General features: G+C 33.7%; 2 protein-coding genes across 9 annotated transcripts in view; both read right to left on the reverse strand.

Annotated features, from left to right (window-relative positions):
- LOC139982603 (uncharacterized) overlaps positions 1-22,624 on the reverse strand; it is a 41,017-nt gene extending 18,393 nt beyond the window's left edge. For 3 of the 7 annotated variants that reach the window (XR_011798210.1, XM_071995546.1, XM_071995543.1), the window contains exons 1-12: positions 21,894-22,624; positions 21,206-21,556; positions 20,359-20,706; positions 19,506-19,856; positions 18,399-18,503; positions 17,931-17,955; positions 16,752-16,852; positions 15,963-16,139; positions 15,505-15,615; positions 14,669-14,856; positions 14,300-14,422; positions 13,956-14,067 (exon numbers count right to left, since the gene is read on the reverse strand). Coding sequence is in view for 6 of the 7 variants with exons in the window: in XM_071995546.1 (XP_071851647.1) it covers positions 13,956-14,067; positions 14,300-14,422; positions 14,669-14,856; positions 15,505-15,615; positions 15,963-16,139; positions 16,752-16,852; positions 17,931-17,955; positions 18,399-18,503; positions 19,506-19,856; positions 20,359-20,706; positions 21,206-21,556; positions 21,894-22,212 (2,311 nt within the window). In the remaining variant the exon portion in view is untranslated. Of the gene's footprint in view, positions 1-10,878; positions 12,460-13,064; positions 13,168-13,393; positions 13,491-13,955; positions 14,068-14,299; positions 14,423-14,668; positions 14,857-15,504; positions 15,616-15,962; positions 16,140-16,751; positions 16,853-17,930; positions 17,956-18,398; positions 18,504-19,505; positions 19,857-20,358; positions 20,707-21,205; positions 21,557-21,893 lie in introns of those variants that run through there. The other 4 variants (XM_071995547.1, XM_071995545.1, XM_071995544.1 and 1 more) reach the window with 4 other exon arrangements.
- Positions 2,010-8,412, reverse strand: LOC139982613 (uncharacterized). Of its 2 annotated transcripts, XM_071995573.1 has the most exons (9): positions 7,892-8,412; positions 6,567-6,902; positions 5,362-5,715; positions 4,929-5,213; positions 3,719-3,823; positions 3,526-3,550; positions 3,216-3,310; positions 2,410-2,878; positions 2,010-2,267 (listed from the first exon to the last, which is right to left on the reverse strand). In XM_071995573.1, exons 1-7 carry the CDS (start codon positions 8,376-8,378, stop codon positions 3,307-3,309), a joined length of 1,596 nt encoding a protein of 531 aa, XP_071851674.1. In that variant the 5' UTR covers positions 8,379-8,412; the 3' UTR covers positions 2,010-2,267; positions 2,410-2,878; positions 3,216-3,306. The 2 variants fall into 2 exon arrangements, with proteins under 2 accessions (XP_071851674.1, XP_071851675.1); XM_071995574.1 differs by lacking the exon at positions 4,929-5,213 and having other exon boundaries at positions 2,410-2,512.

Consider the following 22,624-nt stretch of genomic DNA (forward strand, 5'->3'; position numbering starts at 1 on the left):
CAGATAGACAGATAGACAGACAGATAGATAGACAGATAGATAGATAGACAGACAGACAGACAGACAGATAGATAGACAGATAGATAGACAGATAGATAGATAGATAGATAGATAGATAGATAGATAGATAGATAGATAGATAGATAGATAGATAGATAGATAGATAGATAGATAGATAGATAGATAGATAGATAGATAGATAGATAGATAGATAGATAGATAGATAGATAGATAGATAGATAGATAGATAGATAGATAGATAGATAGATAGATAGATAGATAGATAGATAGATAGATAGATAGATAGATAGATAGATAGATAGATAGATAGATAGATAGATAGATAGATAGATAGATAGATAGATAGATAGATAGATAGATAGATAGATAGATAGATAGATAGATAGATAGATAGATAGATAGATAGATAGATAGATAGATAGATAGATAGATAGATAGATAGATAGATAGATAGATAGATAGATAGATAGATAGATAGATAGATAGATAGATAGATAGATAGATAGATAGATAGATAGATAGATAGATAGATAGATAGATAGATAGATAGATAGATAGATAGATAGATAGATAGATAGATAGATAGATAGATAGATAGATAGATAGATAGATAGATAGATAGATAGATAGATAGATAGATAGATAGATAGATAGATAGATAGATAGATAGATAGATAGATAGATAGATAGATAGATAGATAGATAGATAGATAGATAGATAGATAGATAGATAGATAGATAGATAGATAGATAGATAGATAGATAGATAGATAGATAGATAGATAGATAGATAGATAGATAGATAGATAGATAGATAGATAGATAGATAGATAGATAGATAGATAGATAGATAGATAGATAGATAGATAGATAGATAGATAGATAGATAGATAGATAGATAGATAGATAGATAGATAGATAGATAGATAGATAGATAGATAGATAGATAGATAGATAGATAGATAGATAGATAGATAGATAGATAGATAGATAGATAGATAGATAGATAGATAGATAGATAGATAGATAGATAGATAGATAGATAGATAGATAGATAGATAGATAGATAGATAGATAGATAGATAGATAGATAGATAGATAGATAGATAGATAGATAGATAGATAGATAGATAGATAGATAGATAGATAGATAGATAGATAGATAGATAGATAGATAGATAGATAGATAGATAGATAGATAGATAGATAGATAGATAGATAGATAGATAGATAGATAGATAGATAGATAGATAGATAGATAGATAGATAGATAGATAGATAGATAGATAGATAGATAGATAGATAGATAGATAGATAGATAGATAGATAGATAGATAGATAGATAGATAGATAGATAGATAGATAGCACATAACTATTTACAATGTAAAGGGCAGTCTTCTGTAAAGCCTATGTACATGGTTTAACAACACAGAAGACTTCCAAACAGAAAATAATAGAAAAGAGGGTGAAAAATGATAATAATATGTACAAGTGTTAGCTACAATTAAACCATAATTAATAAGGAGTAATACATTATTAATAAGGCAGGGGAGAATCGAGAATTTAGCCATCAAAAATAGGCTCTAATCAATCAACCATATCTTTGAGTTAGGAAACAGATATTGGGATGTGGTTGTCAACTCACAGTAAGGAACATTTTCAATGTACGTTTGACTTTGTCTGCTACAGGAATATTACTTCATCATATTACCAGCATGGCTTACTCACCTATAACTTCGGTTGATGCGTACTGATTATTTATCCTCAGAATGAACGTTGTGGAGTATGGAGAAATAATAAAAAATACTTTACCCAGTTGGCTTCTTCTTAGTCATCTATTCATAACGCATAGACTTTATGTGGTGGTTACATGTCAAATTTAATGATTGCAAAAAGACAATCATAAATGTAGTGATGATGGAACCCCCACCACCCCCCCAAAAAATATATATATATATATATATATATATATAATTAAATTGGTCACTTTAGGCTGATGAAATGTACCTTTACTGTCATGTCGATAAAAGAAAAAAAAAACACATATTACACAAATAAATATAGAAACGAAAATAAAGATTGATTCCAAACAGAAGACACGATATTATTGATCAGTTTGGTATGACTTTGCATTATTATCTGCAGTGGAAACATCAATATAATCATTGTTGTCACCATCCTCTGAGGCCAACACGAAATAATTAGGTTCCTCTGGATCTCCTTCATCGTCCGAGCATCCACTTGCCTACAATAGAAAGGAATTACAGAAAGGGTTAGCACTTTAAAACTCACCAATTTAAGTAACTGACTGTATAGAATAACAAAGGTGATAACAGAAAGAGAGCTACAGTAGCTATTTGTTACGTGTTTTGTTTGTTTAACTTGACCTGCTTCATATTCTTTAGAAACGTCATGAAGGTGTTTCGAAGGCTCCCGAAAGACGGCCTCTCTTTAATGGATGAATTCCAAGTGGGGAGCAATTGGTTAAATCTGTGTGTGGAAATTAAGTTGATGAAACAATTCCGTAACATAATATAGTTCCCCATCAACTGTGGATTGTTACATATGAGGTAATTGTTGTTACCTACTTACAACATTTGAACGTGACACGTGTTGTACGAAACTGAACTTGAGGCAAACAGGTATGATATCATATATGCACACTGACATATCTGTGTATTGACTGTTTTCTTATGCGTCTTCTTTACAGTAATATATGTGTATGTATATGACATGTGTTTTTGTGTGTGTATGTGTATGTTTATAGTTATGTGTATGGGTATGGGTATGGGAACCGGTACGGAACTTCATATCTCCTCAGTCAAACTTGAAAACGTCTTCAATCCAAAGTCAAACCTATAAAGTGAAGATAAAGGTTAAACCAAAACCAACAACGAAACAGTTTGCTCTCAGCATGCAGTTTATAATGTCCGATTTTTTTTATTCAAGTTCACTTATGATACAAACAGCACCATTTCAATTATCAATATTTTGGTAAAGCAATATACAAATTCCTTTGCAAATTTCACCATATTTCTTAGTGTACTTCTTCTTTTATTATTCCAAACAATTTGTCCTCTGGAATATCATTTTATGTTTTGTTTTACTGTCATAAGATAGCAACCTGCCTTTTGTATGATGTGATGTTAGTTTGCACGTTAGTTAGACAACACTTCATAACATTGATACTCACAGTCCTCCTTGCACGCTAGTGGCTGATCAATGTTGCATTTGGCTTCCAGTTTCTGTTCAATCTCTTGACAAGTCAAACCTCCAAAAGGGTATCACCTTACCATTAAACAGGAAAAAGAAATATATACAATTCATGATAGACAGTTAAAGATGTTTATAGGGCTTAAACTGTAATTCCTTCCAAAAGTGTGTAATCTATTATATAACATAGAGGAATATATGAAAGAAAGTCTACAGCAGGGCTAGCTGGTACAAAAAGAAAGTATACTTACTTTCATAAACTATGTATATCATTTTCAATACACACTCACCTGAGGACGTTATTACACTGACATGCTGTAGAGAGAAACAACAGTGTGGATGATTAATGGAATTAATTTGTAGTTTAGCTGGACTAAAATCATGACATATTTCCATGAGATATGTTAATCTTTATTTAATGCATTTATGTGATGTGTTGAAAAATACAATGTTATTCATATAAAATATCAAATGATAGCTTACCGGTATTTTGTTTCCAAAGTACGAATATGAAAACTGCCAGAATGAAAATACCCGCGAGAATGATATATATGTCGTTCTTAGAAGAACCTGTCTCTGGTTTGGGATCTGCATAAAACCGTTAACAACAGATGAGATTTGTAAGGTAACACTAGGTATGTCCAAATGATATTTCAAAGTTCCGGTTGTTTCTAAAACACACCGATAATTGAGTTGTTGTTTTATGAGCTATTGTCACCTAGCATATCGTAATATTTGCAGCAAAATAGTATGTTATTACATGCTTTTCATTTCATTTTATTTCATTTATTGTTCCTATTCACAGCAACGTACAAGTATAAAACAAACAGTTTTCAGAATAACACGTTAACAGTACATGAAATGAAAAGGGAAGTGTGCTGAAAGCACCTGGTGGGCTTGACGACAGCACAATGCCCGAATGTAACTGAACCGAAAAAAATACATACCTTACAAAACAGACCAAAACAGCTACATAATTTAACTAGATCACTATACCAATCCCTCCTCTTCTCACCTATTCCCCTTCCTGACCACCACCAACACCACCACACCCCCACATTCTAAGAAGCTACGTAACGTCGTAAAACATTTCTGAAAGATTTCACAGAAGGTGATAGACGTTAAATGATTTGACTGGATAAGTTATTTCAAACTTTGAAAGTGTTAATGATTATTACAAGGTATATAAGAAATACTTTCACCAATTAGCAGATCAGATCAGGAAAGAAAATAATAATAATAATGAATCGATTGTTCCGACATAATATGAATAACAGTGTTATAGAAAAGTACTGAATAACTTCAATGTAGTTCTAATGAGAGAGAATAATAATAAAGAGAAGGCGGCTGTCAATAGTACACAACATCCTTAAGTTGGAAGAATGCGACGAAGTATGCTGATGACAATGCAAAGGCAAACACGAAAAGAATATGAACAAGTAAAGTTTAGAACAATGTGAAGAACAATCCGAAGAAGTAGCCCAAAAAAAAGAAGAATGCAACGAAGAATTTGAAGAAGAATGCAAAGGAGGAAAAATACGTAAAACAAAGGAGAAAAATCAGAACAAGAAAAACTCGGAAAGGTATATGTAAATCTTTCCATTAATGAAATAAGTGGATAGTACATGCAAGATATGAGAAAGAAGAAGAAAGTACAAGAAATCAATACAGTGAAAATTATAAATAATCTCACCAGAGACTTCAAAAGATATTGTTTGGTAGTAAAGTTGGTTGTAAGGACCTTCTAGGACACACGCGACACTCCCTGTTCTTTTAGTAGGCGAGAATATCAATATTGATGAAGATTCACCAGAGGTTACCTTTGGAAAGGTGGTGTTTATAACTTTCCAGGTAATGTCTATTGGCACGTTTTGTAACAAGAAACTGCATGTTGCATAGTACGTTCCCTGTTCTCTGATGATGTATATGGACCTGTTGTCCTCCATCTCATTAATAGATAGTGTAACGTCGACAAAATTTAAATATGTAATCAAACGGAACATACAATTAAAGAAAATATGCTTCCTGGTGTTTACGGGAGAGTTGAAAAAGAAACACAACAGTTGTTTTTTACGAACATTCTACAAAATAAAATATGGTAAGTTAAGTTACATTTAAGAACTTACCAAATGTTTCAAAGCTTCGTCGAATAGTTGTGGTCGTACCAAACATTGTGTCAGTTACTGCACATGCGATATATCCTTTTTCCTCTGATGGGGAATATATCGCAGAGAAAGATTCCCCAGTAAGTGTAGACGAGAAGATATATTTAGTAGTCAGAGTAACGTTTGAGCTCGTGAAATTTATGTTTGATGTGATATTTGATGTAGTGCTGACTCTTCCCACAAATGTACTATAATCGGATATTCCAGTTATGCTCGCAGTACATGTCACGTGGACATCGTTGGTCCTCGCTACGAACACTTTTCCAGTGATATCGATTCCGTTTACTTGAACTCCTATTGGCTTCAAACTCACATCTGAGAAATGATTAACAATGTGATGATGTATACACTATTATTTACAACTTGTGTATATTAACTGTTTAGTATCTAGTAGGATGGTGAAATTATTGCACAATAGTGTACAGTACTGCACAATAGTTCACAATACTGCACAATAGTAAGTTGCGCTAAACATAATGCTACAAATCACTCCGCGATGCGGGCTAGAATTTCTCCTAGATTGAGCGATCACAATGAACACTGTAAAGGAGTGATTTTTTATTGTTTGTTTTAATAGTGCACATTAATATATGATGAATACAAACTAAAGTCAGTGTACACCTAAATGTGTCGTAGAATGATTGAATATGAGAAATTATTACTTATACCTAACATAACAATGTTTCCTCTATAAAGATTCTGGATTCTTCGTTCATTTCATGGTCACGTAAAAGTTGTGTATCTGTGCGTCATGAGCGTTAATAACTACGTAATTTAGCACAATACTAACATACTGCACACCGTGATAACTACGATAGGTTTAATATCAGTATTCTACCCTTTTAAAGAAAATAAATGAATCATGTTGAAGCTTCAAATTATGTAACCGATCAGTATTTTATCACATTTGTCGGTATCAGAAACAGTCAACACAACAGGAAAAGAAAACCGCATATATATTAAGGAAGTACAGTACGGAGCTTATTGTTACATCATAACATCGATGGGGTGGATCCCTAAGTTATGAAAACTGATAAAAATAAATAAAACAATACAACATTAATCTCCAATACCTCTCAAATCGCTTTGCGTGAATGTAGTCAACTTGGTGTTGCTTTCATTCATTCCTCATCTAATGTGGATGACATATTTCATGAATATCTTACCAAAGGTTTGGAAGCTCCTCCAAATTGTCGTAGTAGTACCAAATGTGTTATCTGTAACTGTGCATTCGATGAACTCTCTTACTTCTTGTGGTAAGTACGTTACTGAGTATAATGCCACAGAAGATCTGGTAGAGGAACCTTGATGAGCGTCTGTGTCAGTGAACTTGCTCTCTGAATAGAAGTCGGATGTACTATTAACTCTCCATACAAGGTTATCATGATAAGGTAGTTTTGTTATGTTAGCGGCACACGTAACCATGGCCTTAGTCTTTCTAGGTATTTTATCCATAGCGGCGGTTCCGTTGACCTCTACTTCGACCGGTTGGAGTATAAGTTCTAGGAATCAAAGAAGACAGATAGATAGATGAATAACCGGTTGTACGATTGTCATCATTAGTAGACATGATGTGCATCTAATGACTGAGTTTTGACTTAAACTAACATACCTCTATAAGACTATGGGTTGAGATGAAGAGGTGTATTTTAATCGACAGTGTAGGAACCGAGAACAAAGTCGTTACTGTGTTAGAAAAGCTTTCTTACCATAAGTAGAAACTTTCAGTATGAACTTGCCAACGACTTCGGCCCCGAACAATGCACAACAGACCAGTGTTTCATCCTGTTCTGGTTCATAATATATTGTCGAAGTTGAATTGAATCTATGGTATTACCGTTGTCGTTAACAATACCGTCTTTCTCTGTCGTTTGGTCAGAACTCAAAGCTTGGCGACTCCAGGTTATATTTGCAGCCGGTATTGAGTTGAGCGCAAGGCAGGTGATTGTGAAGTTATTTCCCTTAACAAGCCAAACCAACTCGGTCTTGTATTCTTTCCCATTAATTGACAAACTCATGTCAGGTGGCACTAGTTTGGGAAAATATGTAACATATAGCTGTAACCGTGTACCAATAAATATACTAACAGACTGTGCACATTTAATGGATGTAAATTTAGTCTCCGTTAATGTGTACACTTTGGAGAAAAAGAACCTATTTACCGTTATTTATACCAATGTATAATTAATTGACGATTAAATACAATGCCGTCTTTTATCATTGACGTTTGCGTGATATGTGGTTGCATATTTAATATATCAAATTTAATTAATTCAGCATAAGGACTCGGTTGGCTAAATTCTTGTATGGTTTTCTAGTTCTTATTTTATTTCTGCTGAAAGGTTAACAAGTAACTTTTATTCAACCAATTAGATAAAAATCAAACCATGCATATTGATATATTTATTAGCTTGCAGGTTTTTAGACGAAGAATTGTAATATCTCCATGATGGGAAGAACATTATATCAAAGAGTATGAAACTATACATACCTTTAATCTTGAGCAAAACCTTTTCCTTCTTCTTCTCGTCAAGCCAACACGTATATGTCCCTTCGTGTCCTGTACTAACAGGATTTATGATCAGAGAATTGTTTTCATCTACATGTACGCTGCTGTTCATTAGTTCTCGGAATTCTTCTTCCGCATATATTGTATTCTTCATTTCCTGTGCGAATCGTTCTTGGTTATGGAATATCAAATAACCCTCGTATTTCCATTCTTTTAGAGCCGCTTCATTAGCTGTACAGTTTAATATCACTTTATCGCCTGGTTTGCTGTCAATAGTAATATCAAAGCTATCCACTGGTGATATTTTGATCATGAAATAAATCGTAATGGAAACAATATGAATTATTTTATAATGGCGCAACGAATATGCTGCCATTCTTTCTCGATATCTCGATTTATATCTTAGACAGAAAAAAACAAGTGAACTGTCATGAGAGAATATGAAGATTGGCTTTTTTTCAACCGTCATTTGATATAGTTGTCTTGTGGGCTAATTGTCATTAACGGTGTTTTGTTTAGATCATTAGTCTAAATATTTATAATTTATTGCTATATAAAAACCTCAGCGTTGTAAAATTAGCTTTCATGTCACATGAAATTTAACGATGAAGAGCAAAGGGATTGTGACTATCGATTGAGACTTTCAATTTCGATGCTGTAACAACTATTAATACACATTTCAGGAAGGACATGACTAACTTTTCTTCTGTTTTCCCCCCTCCTTCTCCCCTTGTCCCCCCTTCTCTTAGCTCTCTTCCACCTTTTTTTCCCTCCACACCTTTCTGTCTTTGTCCTTCTCCAGTTTATTCCCTAACCCCTTCCCTTAATCCTATCTTTGTCCCTCCACTGTTTATCTCCTACCTCTCCTCTTCCCCTGTTGGTTTCTTTCTTTTTTCTAACCATCCCTTGTCTACTAATTCCCTACATCTATCTCTTTGTGTTCACCATGCTCATTGACCTGTCTGTATTCTGTGCATGTTTTTGTCCCTTCTGTTATTGCCACTTGTCGTTTAGCCTTTGACGAAGATCCTGCTAGGATCAAAACGTCAGGCCAACTTACTTTTACACATTAATAAATGATATACGAAGACGAAAGTTTCATCAGAATTTCTTTTAACAATTTTACATCATTTCCATTTGACATAGTTATCACACTTATATCGCTAGTTGCACACATTATGATATTGGTGGTTTTATCCTGTATGTAAGATACTGTACTTGACATACGTCAGCTCTTTTGAGTCCCTTGGATTTACCCTGCTGCAGGTTCTCAAGTTAAGAAATTATTGTTGACTTAATCACCCAAAGTACATGGCTTACTCAGTTTATACATAATAACAAGAGACAACCGTTAATCAGTATAAAATAAAGTATTTCTAAAACCGAAACACATGTTAGTATATGCCACTGTGTACCCAATGTACATGGCTTGATCATATTTGTATACTGTGAATAAGAGACAAACGTTAATCAGTATAAACTGAAGTATGTTATAACACCATAATACATGTTAGACCAGTCAGCAGATGCTACTGTGCACCCAATGTACACGGCTTGATCAGTTTGTATACTGTGAATAAGAGACCAACCGTTAATCAGTATAAACTAAAGTGTGTTTTGAAACCGTAACACAAGTTAGACCTGTCAGCAGTTACACATGTTAAGATATTATAACACACATCAGTTTTAACTCAACGCGTAATCACCGTTACCAGGTTTTCGTTGATAAAGCCATGAGAATCGGATGACGTGGTCTAAATCTACATCTTCCTGCAAACCAATCATATTTGATTCATAGACTCTCTACACGCATGTAGGCGGAGCTTACCTGAGGACCTCCCATGTGTGATGTACTATTGCGTAGTATTAGATTTTGGAGTGATCTTGATCCAACCAATTACAACAGTTTGAAATTTCCATCCCCGGAGACTTATCAAATCTGTATTATTTTATCGTAAGGTCTCATCATGATTTATCGTAAGTAGAGGTCGTCTATATTCTAACCTGGTTGAACGTGTTCAGTTTACAGTTTAATTTTAAATTAAGTTGATAGAAGTAGGAGATTAGGGATTTCCCCTACGGAAATCATCAGGCACGTTTCCATCGTTTAAGTGAGGTCGCGAGTCTGTAATAATGAAAGGGCCTAACTTTTCATCAAATTGTAGAACACTTATATATTTTGAGGTAATTGTATTGATAAATCACAATTTCATCCAGTCTGATAAAGTAAATAGTTGCAGTCATAACGTTTATACAGGGCAGTATTAGGAAGACGGGTTGGGGATTCTCGAAATGGCCAGCATGTAACTGAAAAGGTGTGTGCGGGTTTTTTGGGCGGGTGGAGGGGGGGGGGGGGGCAAATTCCAAATACCCATATTTATGTAGGTTGGGGCTGAAGTTTAACAGAAAGGTGTGAAACGAACGAATGGGTTTTATACAGGAGGGGTGTTGCCCTTGGTTCGTTGAAGGTGATTCCCAAAGAGGGAGGGGGCGAGCGTTAGGAGTCCGCAATCCCCCCCCCAAAAAAACATGACAATTTTATTTTAATAATCAGCCAAGGGACGATGGACGTTGGGGGATACCACACCACATTGCGCACGCCATTGAATTGTTGTTTAGTAAAATCTTACTTGCACCGAATAATTGCGTTTTTAATTCGTGTTCGTGCGTAATATGAAACTACTTCTACAGTACTGTATGTCGTAGGCACATATTTATCAATCCTATAATATAAAGATTTTATACTAAACGATGGAATCGTGCTATGGATATCCTCTTCATTGACTTCGGTTTGATGAAAATATCTTCTGCTATCCTCATCTTCTGAAATTACGAAAAGAGCTTTTCTGTGTCATATCGTGTAAGCGAATTGATGAATGAATCATAAACCAAGCCGCTCTGAGACACATTTTTGTTTCGATATACAATGTGCCAATAGTTTTGTATAATACTTTGTGCTAAAAATAACACTGTAGACCTGATTAATTTAGTAGTCAAATTTTTAATTAGTGGAGTTCTATATGCAGGCGAATTAACAACGTGACTACACATAAAGAAAACAGATAAATACAATTAGTATAAATACGGCATTATAGCTGTTTCGGCTTATTTGAAAAATTATTTGAGATAATATTTCTCGATCTACTTTAAAATGACATCCTCAATGACAGCGTACAACACCTCATTAAAATACCTAAAAACAAACACATTAAATCCAACCTGAAACGAAAAGAACTCGAGAAGTAATCATTAAAAATGATAACAGTTTTCAATCATTGATACAGTTCATTCAATATCTAACTTTTACTCTTACAAAGTCAAACTATCTTCTATCAAAATGAAACAATTTGAAGAGGCATCTGCAATGTTAGCTTGGAGTATATATACAATTTTTCCTTATTACACTTCAAAATTAATAAAGAAAAACTTCTATCTGTTCATCTAAATATTAAAATAACACGATGAGATACCCAGGAGATCTCAACCGGCCTGCTATTAGTTAATAAAATTACATGTCATTACAGAGGAGAGAGATAGAGCGAAATACATAACACTTGAAAGTACTCAAGTTAATTTCATATTAATTAACATAATATTAATTGGCCATTCATACTTGCTGAGTAGGCTCCTCTTTATCAGTTCTGTCAAAATATATCTATAAGATATGGTTTCTATTCTGATTAGCAAGCATTTTATTTAAAGAATTAAGATTACGCTTTATTATTTAACTCTTTTTAATTCCAACCTTCTTGTGAAATCTTATTCAATAAGTATTGGTGTTTTCAATAAAGTTTTGTTGTTAAATTTTGAAACAGGGGTTTCGTCTTTAAACATCCCACGAGAGTAAACCCGATAAGGAAATGGACAAATTCCCAGCAAAATTAATATTAATATAATAAAATCAGATGGCTAATAATTTACCCGACACTGTGTACGTAAGTATCCAATCAAATTACAGGCAATTTACATATGTTATTTGCAAAAAAGAGATAACTTGGTCAAGAATCTCGGCACCTTGTTCTGGGGCTTAAACTGTAGGCAACGTTGGTTGGTTACTAGGGTACCAAAGTTTGGTAAAAATGTTCCCAACTTTTCAAGATTGTAATAAATATATGTAATAAATTTGGTATTTTATTTTGTCGTTCCTTAATTAAGTGCATGAGTGTGGTGATTTGCAATGATGAAAGCGTCTTAAAGTAATAATGAACTACGTTTAACCCTTAAAAAATTATTAATATTCAGTCATATTCTTCTATAACTTTGCTTATGTTTAATCGTAGGTAGTGACGTAGGTAGTATGACGTAGGTCGTATGACGTAGGTCCTATGACGTAGGTCGTATATTATCAGAGTGTCTGACGAAATAGTTTTATTTATAGCTATGGATCAGTTATAATAAATTATGTCCATTAACTTGACAATATTCAGTAATAGTGCTTACATTATGTGCTCAATGTAGTCACCACCTAACGAATCCTTTTCCAAGCTCGCATATCTCGGTTCGTCTGCAGCAATGTCCTCATCATCATTATCATCATTATCATCATTTGGCTAAAACGTGAAGATTATGTGAAAATTTCAACATCAAAATATGTAACGTTTCAAAAAGAGAAGTTTAAATTGCATAGATACATCATCGTTGTCTTAAAGCAATAAATTAAAGCACCGGTTCTCTGAATGTTTAAGTTAGTGATCCAACCGACTCGCAGAGATTACAGTAACTGCTGTAAATCTTAAACCAACCATCGGTAGCATGTGCTGTTAGGTTTACATTAAGAACTGCGGATATGTGAAATTCCAGCAAATCCCAACAACTGGAGTTGTTAGAATTACACATTTTTTCAGTTCTTAATGTAATCCTCATAGAACATGCCACCGATTGTCAGCACGATCCAGTGTTTACTTTGGTATAAAGCTTCAAGATTTACAGTAGTAACTGTGTTCTCTGTGTGTATTCGGTGAGTAATAACTTGGAAATCTAGGAACATATAAAATAAACTATAATAAATTAAAATCAGATAAAATGTATAGACCAGTTTATACCTGATGCTTTACTTTACTGACATACGAATGCCGCAATATTTAATAAGACATCATTTGTCAGTTAATTGGTATTACATATCAAATTAATAAACATAATTTCAAACTTTTCTTACCTTGGTCATATCATTCAGGAAAGCATGCAGATTAGACCGTAGAGTTCGAAATGAAGGGCGCTCATCTACCAGAGGATTCCATATTGATAACATAGTCGAAAAGCTAAGTTGGAAAGAAGCAATAAAATGTTGATCACAGTGTTTTTAAGTGTAGTATTTCCGGATAAATGTTGCTGTCTATAATGAATCATATTTTCGATAAAAAGTTCATAGCAAATTAACAACCTACGATAATCGCAAAAGCAGATTCATATTTCAGGGATTTCTGTTCAGTGTTTTCAGTTACATTACCGACTAGTTAAGCAGTTAAATAAGTAAATACTACTTACATTCCTCCAGGACACGTCAAGGGTTGTTCACAGTACTGTTTTTGTCTCAATTTACTTTCTATTTCTGCACACGTTAGTCCTCCGTATGGAATTTCACCTAATGAGAGAACGTTCAGACATTTTCTTAATTTCCTTTCTCACCAATTTCCAAATCATATATTTAAATTCTGTAATATTCACACAAACTAAAAATAAATTAAGATAGTTGGTTGATATGTAGGAGAGCTCTACAGCATTACTTTTATCGTTAATGTTGACTTTCATTTGCTTAATGAACGCTTACTTGCATATATTATATATATATATATATATATATATATATATATATATATATATATATATATATTGCTGCAGGGAATGAACTCAATATTGAAATTCGATTGTTGCTCAATACTTAAAACATGATTTATTCTAGCCACGACGACCATTCCATGCTAGTTTATTTCTATTCGTGGTGTAGTTTTGGACTGATAGTTTCATTTCAGTAACTATGCACGAGTCATAACGTAAACAATACATATATACGTGCATGGAAATGTACAGTCATAGGTGAAATTATTACCTTGAGAATAGATTTCCCACAAGACAACACCAAAACTCCAGACGTCTGACTTTTCCACGTAATGGCCAATGAAAATTGTCTCTGGAGCCAACCATGCTGTCGGTGGAATTTTCTACAAGACAATAAGTATTTTATGAAGATTAGTGTTAAAACCACAAATAATAAGTATGAGAAACTTGATACCTTTGCAAGTTAGTGTGGAATTCTTTGTTTACGTTTCGTTAGATTCCTTTCGAGCATGTATGTTCTTTACTTAGTTTGCAGAAGCTATTCTCATTACATTAACAAGTACCGTTCTTTAAACTGCAAGGCACCATTGCACAAGTTAACTTATTTTTACTTACCTTTTGTAATATTTGATTTATTGAATCTACTGCCACGTCAACAGGACAAAAGTCATACAACTTGCATTTCCCTGCAGGAGTTAGAAGAACTTTCCTTGCAGAGAGTCCCGGATGTCGAAACTGCTTTACCAAGAGAAAAAAGAAAATAATAAATAATAAGTTAATGATTACGTGCAATGCGGTGATTACACATACGTGGTGTCGTTGTTAGAAGAAGATATATACCAAACCACACGCACTGTATACTGACGTGTGAATAATGTAATCAAGACAACTTTACAGATTGTGGCTCGATGAAAAGGGATTTCTTATTGAGCCAACAAAATTACCAGTGACTTCAAATAAATAAATAGTGGAGCAACTACTTACATTTTGCTGGGCGAGAAAGAACATTCCTTCACAAATATCAACAGCAAATTGAGTCAGTTGTAAGTTTTTCTCCTGGTCTGGTACTTCCAGTTCAAGAGAATCGTCATTAGTCGTTGTTTTGCAATGCCTCAACATGTAATCTTTAAGTGTTCCACGTTCAATGTACTCTTGGTAAATAAAATAAGGCACTACAATGGGTAAAAAAGTAGATACAGTAATTATCCAAAAAATGATTATTGCGTTCACATAATATAATCTTAGACTTAAATTAATATCTGGTCACATCGATTATGTTTCCGAACTTCACACTATGCTCATTCAATTGCAGAATTGGTAAACTTTACTATTGATATCTGAAGTAAGGCTATTGGCTGCTGCATAGCCACAACAATTAAAGATGAAAATAATAAAACACAATTCACACTTTACTAGATAAAGTACAATTGTATCTACTTCAAAGCTTATTGAATGCTTGCTAGCCTGTTGTCTCTACGAGTCAGTTCCGATCAGCATCAGAATTTCTCACAGTAGTGTAATAATGTGCGTAAACGTAAGTTAAGTATCACTATGTTAGACGTAAACGGACAAAAACCCTTTGAATTTTCAATAAAATGATGACGATTGTTTGACACTTAAAACTTACCTAATAAAGATTATTATACAGTTTACAATAACTACAAATATTGAAAGGACAACGACCGAATCTCCACTTACTGTAATTATATCCAAGTACATATTTAGTTTGGTGTGTACCAACATCGGTTTATATAGTGAATAGTTACTTCAGGTGAACACTACCAAAATATGTGTATGGCACTTTATGTATCTGTACTCACCATCCTCCAGTGATGCCCCTATTAATTCTACGATGTTGTCATGTTTTGGTAGTGTCATGATCGCCTTTGCTATTTCTCGAAAATTGAAAAGATCTCTCATGCGAGCGCATTCTGTCCAAAACAAATTCATATAAAATTATTCACGAACATTCCCAATCAAGCAGCTTATGGATACTTAAAGTAATGAAAACCAATAAACATTATTTATAAATTGCAAAATGTAACACTTCATTGCAACAACCATTGTAAAGTCATCACCATGAAATATTTAGTGACATTGGATAAATACTTATTTCTCGAATTATACGAGTCGTGCAGCTCGTTCATCATTAAATGCAAAATATGAAAGAAGGAATACATTAGGTAACACATGGAAGCGACACATAGAATAGTGATTTCTGGCGACATAGTCTACCTTTAGATTAGGGAATTGACCTATAATTTAAATAATCTGTCACCTGATACAGACTTCGCAATAACGTCTGTGACAGATATTTCAGAACACGTGACAGTAGCCTTCCAGTACGTCATGGGTCCATTACTCGGAAGCTGGAAATCTAGTTTAACATCACTGACACTCAAATAGTTGTTTTCTTTTTCGTCACATTGGTCACTAACCCCCGGAATGTTTTCTTCTTGTTAGACAGGAAAAATGATGGCAAAAGTATCATTAAGATATGAAAGGTGGTTACATGATGATTTTACACTGTGCATACATCATGACGTCATGAGGAAGAGCATGCTTTTCATCATGCAAGTTTAACGCTTAAACAGACAAATAACTGTCATTTCAGTTATAACTGTTTGGTGTTACAGGTATTTTCGCTTTCGCCAGTCTTTTGTATGCATTCAAGAATAGAAATAGGCATTTCGCTTGGTGCAACATACAAAGAATTAATCACGCCTGTCGAGTACTCTTTGTGCTGTGTTGTTGTTAACGAAGTTGATCATTAACGATTAATTCCGTGAGTAATTCAGTGATTCACGGAACATCTAACTCTTAAAGTATTTGCATCTGTCAACACTTATTCAATCTTTTCAGTTTCAATCACATGATGAATAATTGAAGCACGCATAATTAAAACTTAAACAAGTTTGTGTCAAACGAACAGAAGACTTCCTCGCTAAATAAACAAAATATGCTAACTGCGAATATGGTTTCAATTTCGTTATCGCGCGTAACTAAAGACCTTATCTTAACATATGAACATACTAAATGAAGAATTTATTTGACCTCTCATGGTTACCTAACATAACTGACTCAGTATTGTTTGACTGAAGAGGAGGAAGACATCTCGTTGCCATCGCTAAGTGTGTTGGATGACTTTCTGTTGATGAGGCTTTATATCTAGAAGTAGAAGAAAAATTTACAATATGAAAAATACCTATGTCACATGTAAGCCACATGATATACGTTTTGATGACACGGTTTATAAACCAAGAACGTTATCTTGCTGGTAGTACAAACTTACTAATCCGTTAGTTCACTTAAAGAGTGTGAAGACTCGCGCACAGATAACGTCTCATACCGGTAATCTGACCTAGTTTTGACTGAGGTGTAAGAGAAGTGTTAAACACCACCATCGATCCCAGCTAATACACACACAGCTTGCTACGATCAGTAATTATACACTAGTGTACAGTCACAACATGCAGCTACGGTCAATACCCATAACACAGTGTACATATCAGCGATGGACATCTCAGCAGGAAGTTGCTATGGAGCTCCCTGATCTCAGTTCTAGATAAAAGATAACAAGGTATCACGTTTCATTACTGTCTGGACAAAAACTTCACTTGCAAGCAACGGAAAGTTAACTTTTTCACATGGCGGCTAGCGGTTTGGAGCGAGTCTTCAATGACTTTAAGTAGTTCGTGTTCAAGCCTACATCAGAAAAATATTTGAAGGAACTTTCTCTGTTTTGAGAAAAAAAAAACACTATGATGATTGTGTACTTTTTTAGTGTCAGTTCTCTGCAGACAATTAAGAGCAAATTCTAATTTTTTCAAGTTAAGATGGACTGACATAATTGTAGCAAAATCAAGTATGAAAATAAATAGAAAAGGTTAAAAGTAACACATATACATATGAAATTTAACAATAAGTTAAGTGAACAAATATTTTAATTTATAAAAATCAAATCGTGCGTGGAAATGGAGACAACAGAAGTACGATACAAACAGAATCGTTTTCATCGAATCAGAAATACTGATATGCCAGAATTTGTCAGAAAATTCATATGGAAACAACTACACGTGTTCTCCCAATTTCAGTATCAAGATTCTTAAACAGTTGTGATTCCGACAGTTGCCCATTACAATTGTTCTTATGAGTATTTCGGATGGGATCAGTCTGGAATGCTAGTACTCCTTTTTAATATTTATGTTGATTTTGATTAATATCAAATGTAACAATAAATACTTACCTCGTGAAGTTTTTACATCGACGTGCTGCAGAAAGAAACCACTTACAGAGTAACAGATAAAATAATTTGTGTAATTTTTCTATTGGATGAATTACACTCATCACATGTTTATGTTATATAGTTGATATATTGAAAGATAGAAAAATTAAAATATACATATCAGTGTGAAAGTATTTTAAATTATATCAAAGTTTCGTCCCTTACAAAACCACTTTATGCATTCTGCTGATATTAAAGTCACGACACAACTCAGTGTAACATTTTTAATGTTGATTTGCATTTTTAGTATATAAAATGAAGATATTACTTGGCTAGTACATGTCAACAGGTCAACTGCGTCAACGATGTCTTTATTTGAATACGTGCAATTATAATCAATAAGTAGATGATTTCTCCTCATTTTTAAAGATTTACAACGTAACATGATTTTACAGATTCTTTGTAAAAGTCAGGCAAACAAAAACTTACCAGCGTTGATCTTCCAAAGTGCTGGTACACAACAAAATAAAATCACAACAACCGCAAGAAGGAAATAGATGTAAGTGATAGACGCCTTTGGCTTTTGTTCCGGCTCTGCAAAAATCAGTTAAAAAAAGATGTTGTAAAAGACCCACCGTCTTAGCAAAATCAGTAAAATTTGTGATATTACGGTGAAGGCACCATTATCGTTCACTATCTATTCGGCTATAGCCTCTTATATATAAGAACTTAATCTGCAGCGCAGATATATTTTATTGCATAGTACTTCTTATCTGTTTTGTTTATTGTTGATGAAAATGTTTATGAGAAGAGATATTAAAGTAAAACTCTCATCAATCATTATCCTGATTATAAATGGAAAAAAATGATTGTTTTTAATTGTTAAAATTAAAACTAATATAATGAAACTGTTTTGCGTCTATTATACAAACTTCTACATCAAGTAGGTAAACGTATATTTAACATAATACAAGCAGCACGTGTAATTCCCAACATTGATCTGAAATGTGCCTGATATATTAATGTCTTCATTAGTTATTCGACTTGCTATGAAATACTGCTATCAGTATTATATAGATCATAAAAATACGGGTTCTGAGAAAAATATCGTAATCATATTGTCTCCGATTGAGAGCTAAGCAAAAACTTTGATCGACTTTATTATATTTTCAGAACAACTAGCTTCATTAAGTACCACTGATTCTCTAAAGAAGTATATTACAGTCCGTTAGTTCCATAATGCTTGAAGTGCAAGTTATATTAACCTCCTTATTCTTAGAAACCATAACTTCTGCAACAACATCTGTCCCGTTTACTATTGTAAAGATTTCCACGATTTGGCGTGCTCCTAAACTTTAGTCGTGACTCAGGAATAGTATTCCTTCATGAATAGCCCTGCATGTAATTATTTTTTAGACTAGTATTGCAATCATTAAAGATACAGTAGGACCAGGCAATAATCTAAAACATAATGTGACATTAAAATAGAAGAAACCTAATGACCATATGCATGGGTATTTGGATATTAAAAACATAATAAAGTACAAGAAAACCAACGTTCCATTGAAATACCACAAAGCATTAAATATGACTTACCAAAGGTTTTTATGGTCCTTTGAGTATGTGTTTGGTATGTTTTGTATCTGACTGTACATGAGATGGTTTCCCTCTCTTTCGTCGGAGTATGGAGGATTGAGAATGATGCAACAGTTGTAGATGAAGAACTATTATGATGAGTCATAAGGCTAGCACATGAATCAGTGAAAGCACACTGTTTTAGTACATTACGATTTGTAACACTTATCATCCAATTAAGTCTGTTATAACCAGTAAATCCACGTATGGCTGCTTCGCAAGTAACCTTAATCTGGGTGTTTCTGGCCACAAGTATATCACCAATCGCATCAAGTCCGTTGATCTTTACTTCTATTGGTTGAAGATTTATTTCTGTGTTTGAGTAAATATAAGGAAAAAATTGATGTAACGTAAAATTGGTTGCCCCAGGCAAAGTTATTTTTCTATCATCTGCGCATCATTATTTGAATACATCATATGAACTGTCTAGTTCCAACGTTTTATAACTCGCTTTTTGGACAAATTAGACAAATTAAATGCGTATATTTGATCAATGATTTGTCAGTTGACATTCATAAAATGTGTTTGTCTGTTACCATACACATATCTTACTGCGATGTTTCAAGCTTAACTTTAGGAATAGGATTAGTATTCGTTCATGAATAGCTCTGTGATTATTTGATTTCGACTAGTAATGCAATCATTGTAGATACAAAAGGACCAGGCAACAATCTAAAACACAATGTGATATTAAAATAGAAGAAACAAAATAAACTTAATGGCCACATTCATGGATATTTGGATATTAAAACATGATAAAGAACAAGAAACCAACGTTCCATTGAAATACCGCAAAGCAATAAATATGACTTACCAAAAGTCTTTATGGTCCTTTGAGTATGTGTTTGGAATGTTTTGTATCTGACTCTACATGAGATATTTTCCCTCTCTTTCTTCGGAATATGGGGAATCGTGAATGATGCAACAGTTGGAAAAGAATTATTATTTTGAATCATAAGGCTAGCGCATGAGTCATTGAGAGCACACTGTGTAGATATATTACCATCTGTAATACTGATTATCAAATTAAGTCCGGCATGATCAGTAAATCTAGGTATGGCTGCTTTGCAAGTAACCTTAATCTGGGTGTTCCTGGCCACAAGTATATCACCATTTGCATCAAGTCCGTTGATCTTTACTTCTATTGGTTGAAGATTTATTTCTGTGTTTGAGTAAATATAAGGAAACGATTGATGTAACGTAATACTGTTTGCCCCAAGCAAAGTTATTTTTCTATCATCTATACGCATCATTATTTGAACACATCATAGCAACTGTCTAGTTCCAACGTTTAATAACTCTCTTTTCTTTGACAAATTAGACAAATGAAATTTGTTTATTTTATCAATAATTTGTCTGTTGCCATTCATAAAATGTGCATGTCTTTTACCATACATATATCTTATTGCGATGTTTCAGGCTTAATTTTAGGAATAGGATTAGTATTCGTTCATTAATAGTTCTGTGATTATTTCATTTAGACTAGCAATTCAATCACTGTAGATACAAAAGGACCAGGCAACAATCTAAAACATAATGTGACAATTAAATAGAAGAAACCTAATGGCCACATGCAAGGATATTTGGATATTAAAAACATAATCAAGTAAAAGAAAACCAACGTTACACTGAAATAACACAAAGCAATAAATATGACTTACCAGAGGTCTTTAAGGTCCTTTGAGTATTTTTTTGGAATGTTTTGTATCTGACTCTACATGAGATGGTTTCCCTCTCATTCATCGGAGTATGGAGGATTGAGAATGATGCAACAGTTGTAGATGCAGAACTATTATGATGAGTCACAAGGCGAGCACATGAATCAGTGAAAGGACACTGCTTTTGTATATTGCGACCTGTAATATTTATTATCCAATTAAGTCCGTCATAACCAGTAAATCCACTTATTGCTGCTTTGCAAGTAACCGTAATTTGGGTGTTCCTGGCCACAAGTATATCACCATTTGCATCGAGTCCGTTGATCTTTAATTCTATTGGTTGAAGATTTATTTCTGTGTTTGAGTAATTATAAGGAAACGATTGATGCAACGTTATTTTACTTTTATTGGCACATCATTATTTGAATACATCATACTAACTGTCTAGTTCGAACGTAACTCGGTTTTTTGACAGATAATTTAATATCAAGGAGAAGAAAAGATTCAAATTACTTCGCAACTACAGAGTTAGAGCCGATACACAATCGCACCTTATCTAGATATTTTCTATGTTTTAAAGTAAACCACCTTCATTCCTACTGATACATGACGTTACTCTTACTTATTGGATAAAATGCGTTAAAAGTACGATATGCAATCGAGTATTAAAATAGCAAGTTTGAATAAAAACCTGCAATCTTCAAGAGATATCTTCTTTTCTCTTTTCCAGCTTCATTTGAGCAAGTATACTTTCCTTCATGTTGATGGTTGATGGTTGCGATCCAAAGAGAATTGTTCTCCCATATCTTTATAGTTTGGTCAAAAGCTGTTTTATTGGATATTATCTCGCCATTATGCTTCCAAGTAAACTTTTTCGCTGCCTCGCGCCCACACTGTAATGTCACTGAGCTGGTAAGTATTCCCACCTCAGTAGTAGCAAGACATCCTTCAAGTAGACAATAAAATACTGTTATCAAAATAACAATATCCACAGGCGAACTAAACCTCATTTTTCAGTTTTTTTATGGAAAGTTTCAGATGAAATGTTTGTTTAATATTATAGACAAAACTTGTTAAAGCTAGTATTGACAGAAGTGCCGTTCATTTCGTGTTTGCTTCGTTCCTGCTTCAAATCAAAATCGATAAAAATGTTCATATTGCAAATCATTTTTGAAAATCATTGCCACACTTGGTCAGTTGTTCTAAAACACGTTCATTCTACCCAAGAGATAACAAAACAATAAGCTAGAATTGTTTATGCCTTATCGATGCCGGATAGCTTTGTGAATTACGATTACTTTCACTTTTTAAGATGACATACTCCATATAGAGTATATATTGATCCGCCCGAGGTGTTCCCTATTAGGAAAACTGCCGAAAAGCAACCGCATAGTTCATCCCATCTTTTTTGATATGTTATCA

This window comes from Apostichopus japonicus, chromosome 16, assembly GCF_037975245.1.
Source record: "Apostichopus japonicus isolate 1M-3 chromosome 16, ASM3797524v1, whole genome shotgun sequence".
Classification (NCBI taxonomy): Eukaryota; Metazoa; Echinodermata; class Holothuroidea; order Aspidochirotida; family Stichopodidae; genus Apostichopus; species Apostichopus japonicus.

Coding starts and splice junctions, on each gene's coding strand:
- LOC139982613 (XM_071995573.1), bottom strand. CDS start 8,378: ATGACGGTTGAAAAAAAGCCAATCTTCATATTCTCTCATGACAGTTCA. Junction 6,903..7,891: donor GGTTTTGCTCAAGATTAAAG/GTATGTATAGTT, acceptor TTTGATTCCTAG/AACTTATACTCCAACCGGTC. Junction 5,716..6,566: donor GAGGAGCTTCCAAACCTTTG/GTAAGATATTCA, acceptor ATCATTTCTCAG/ATGTGAGTTTGAAGCCAATA.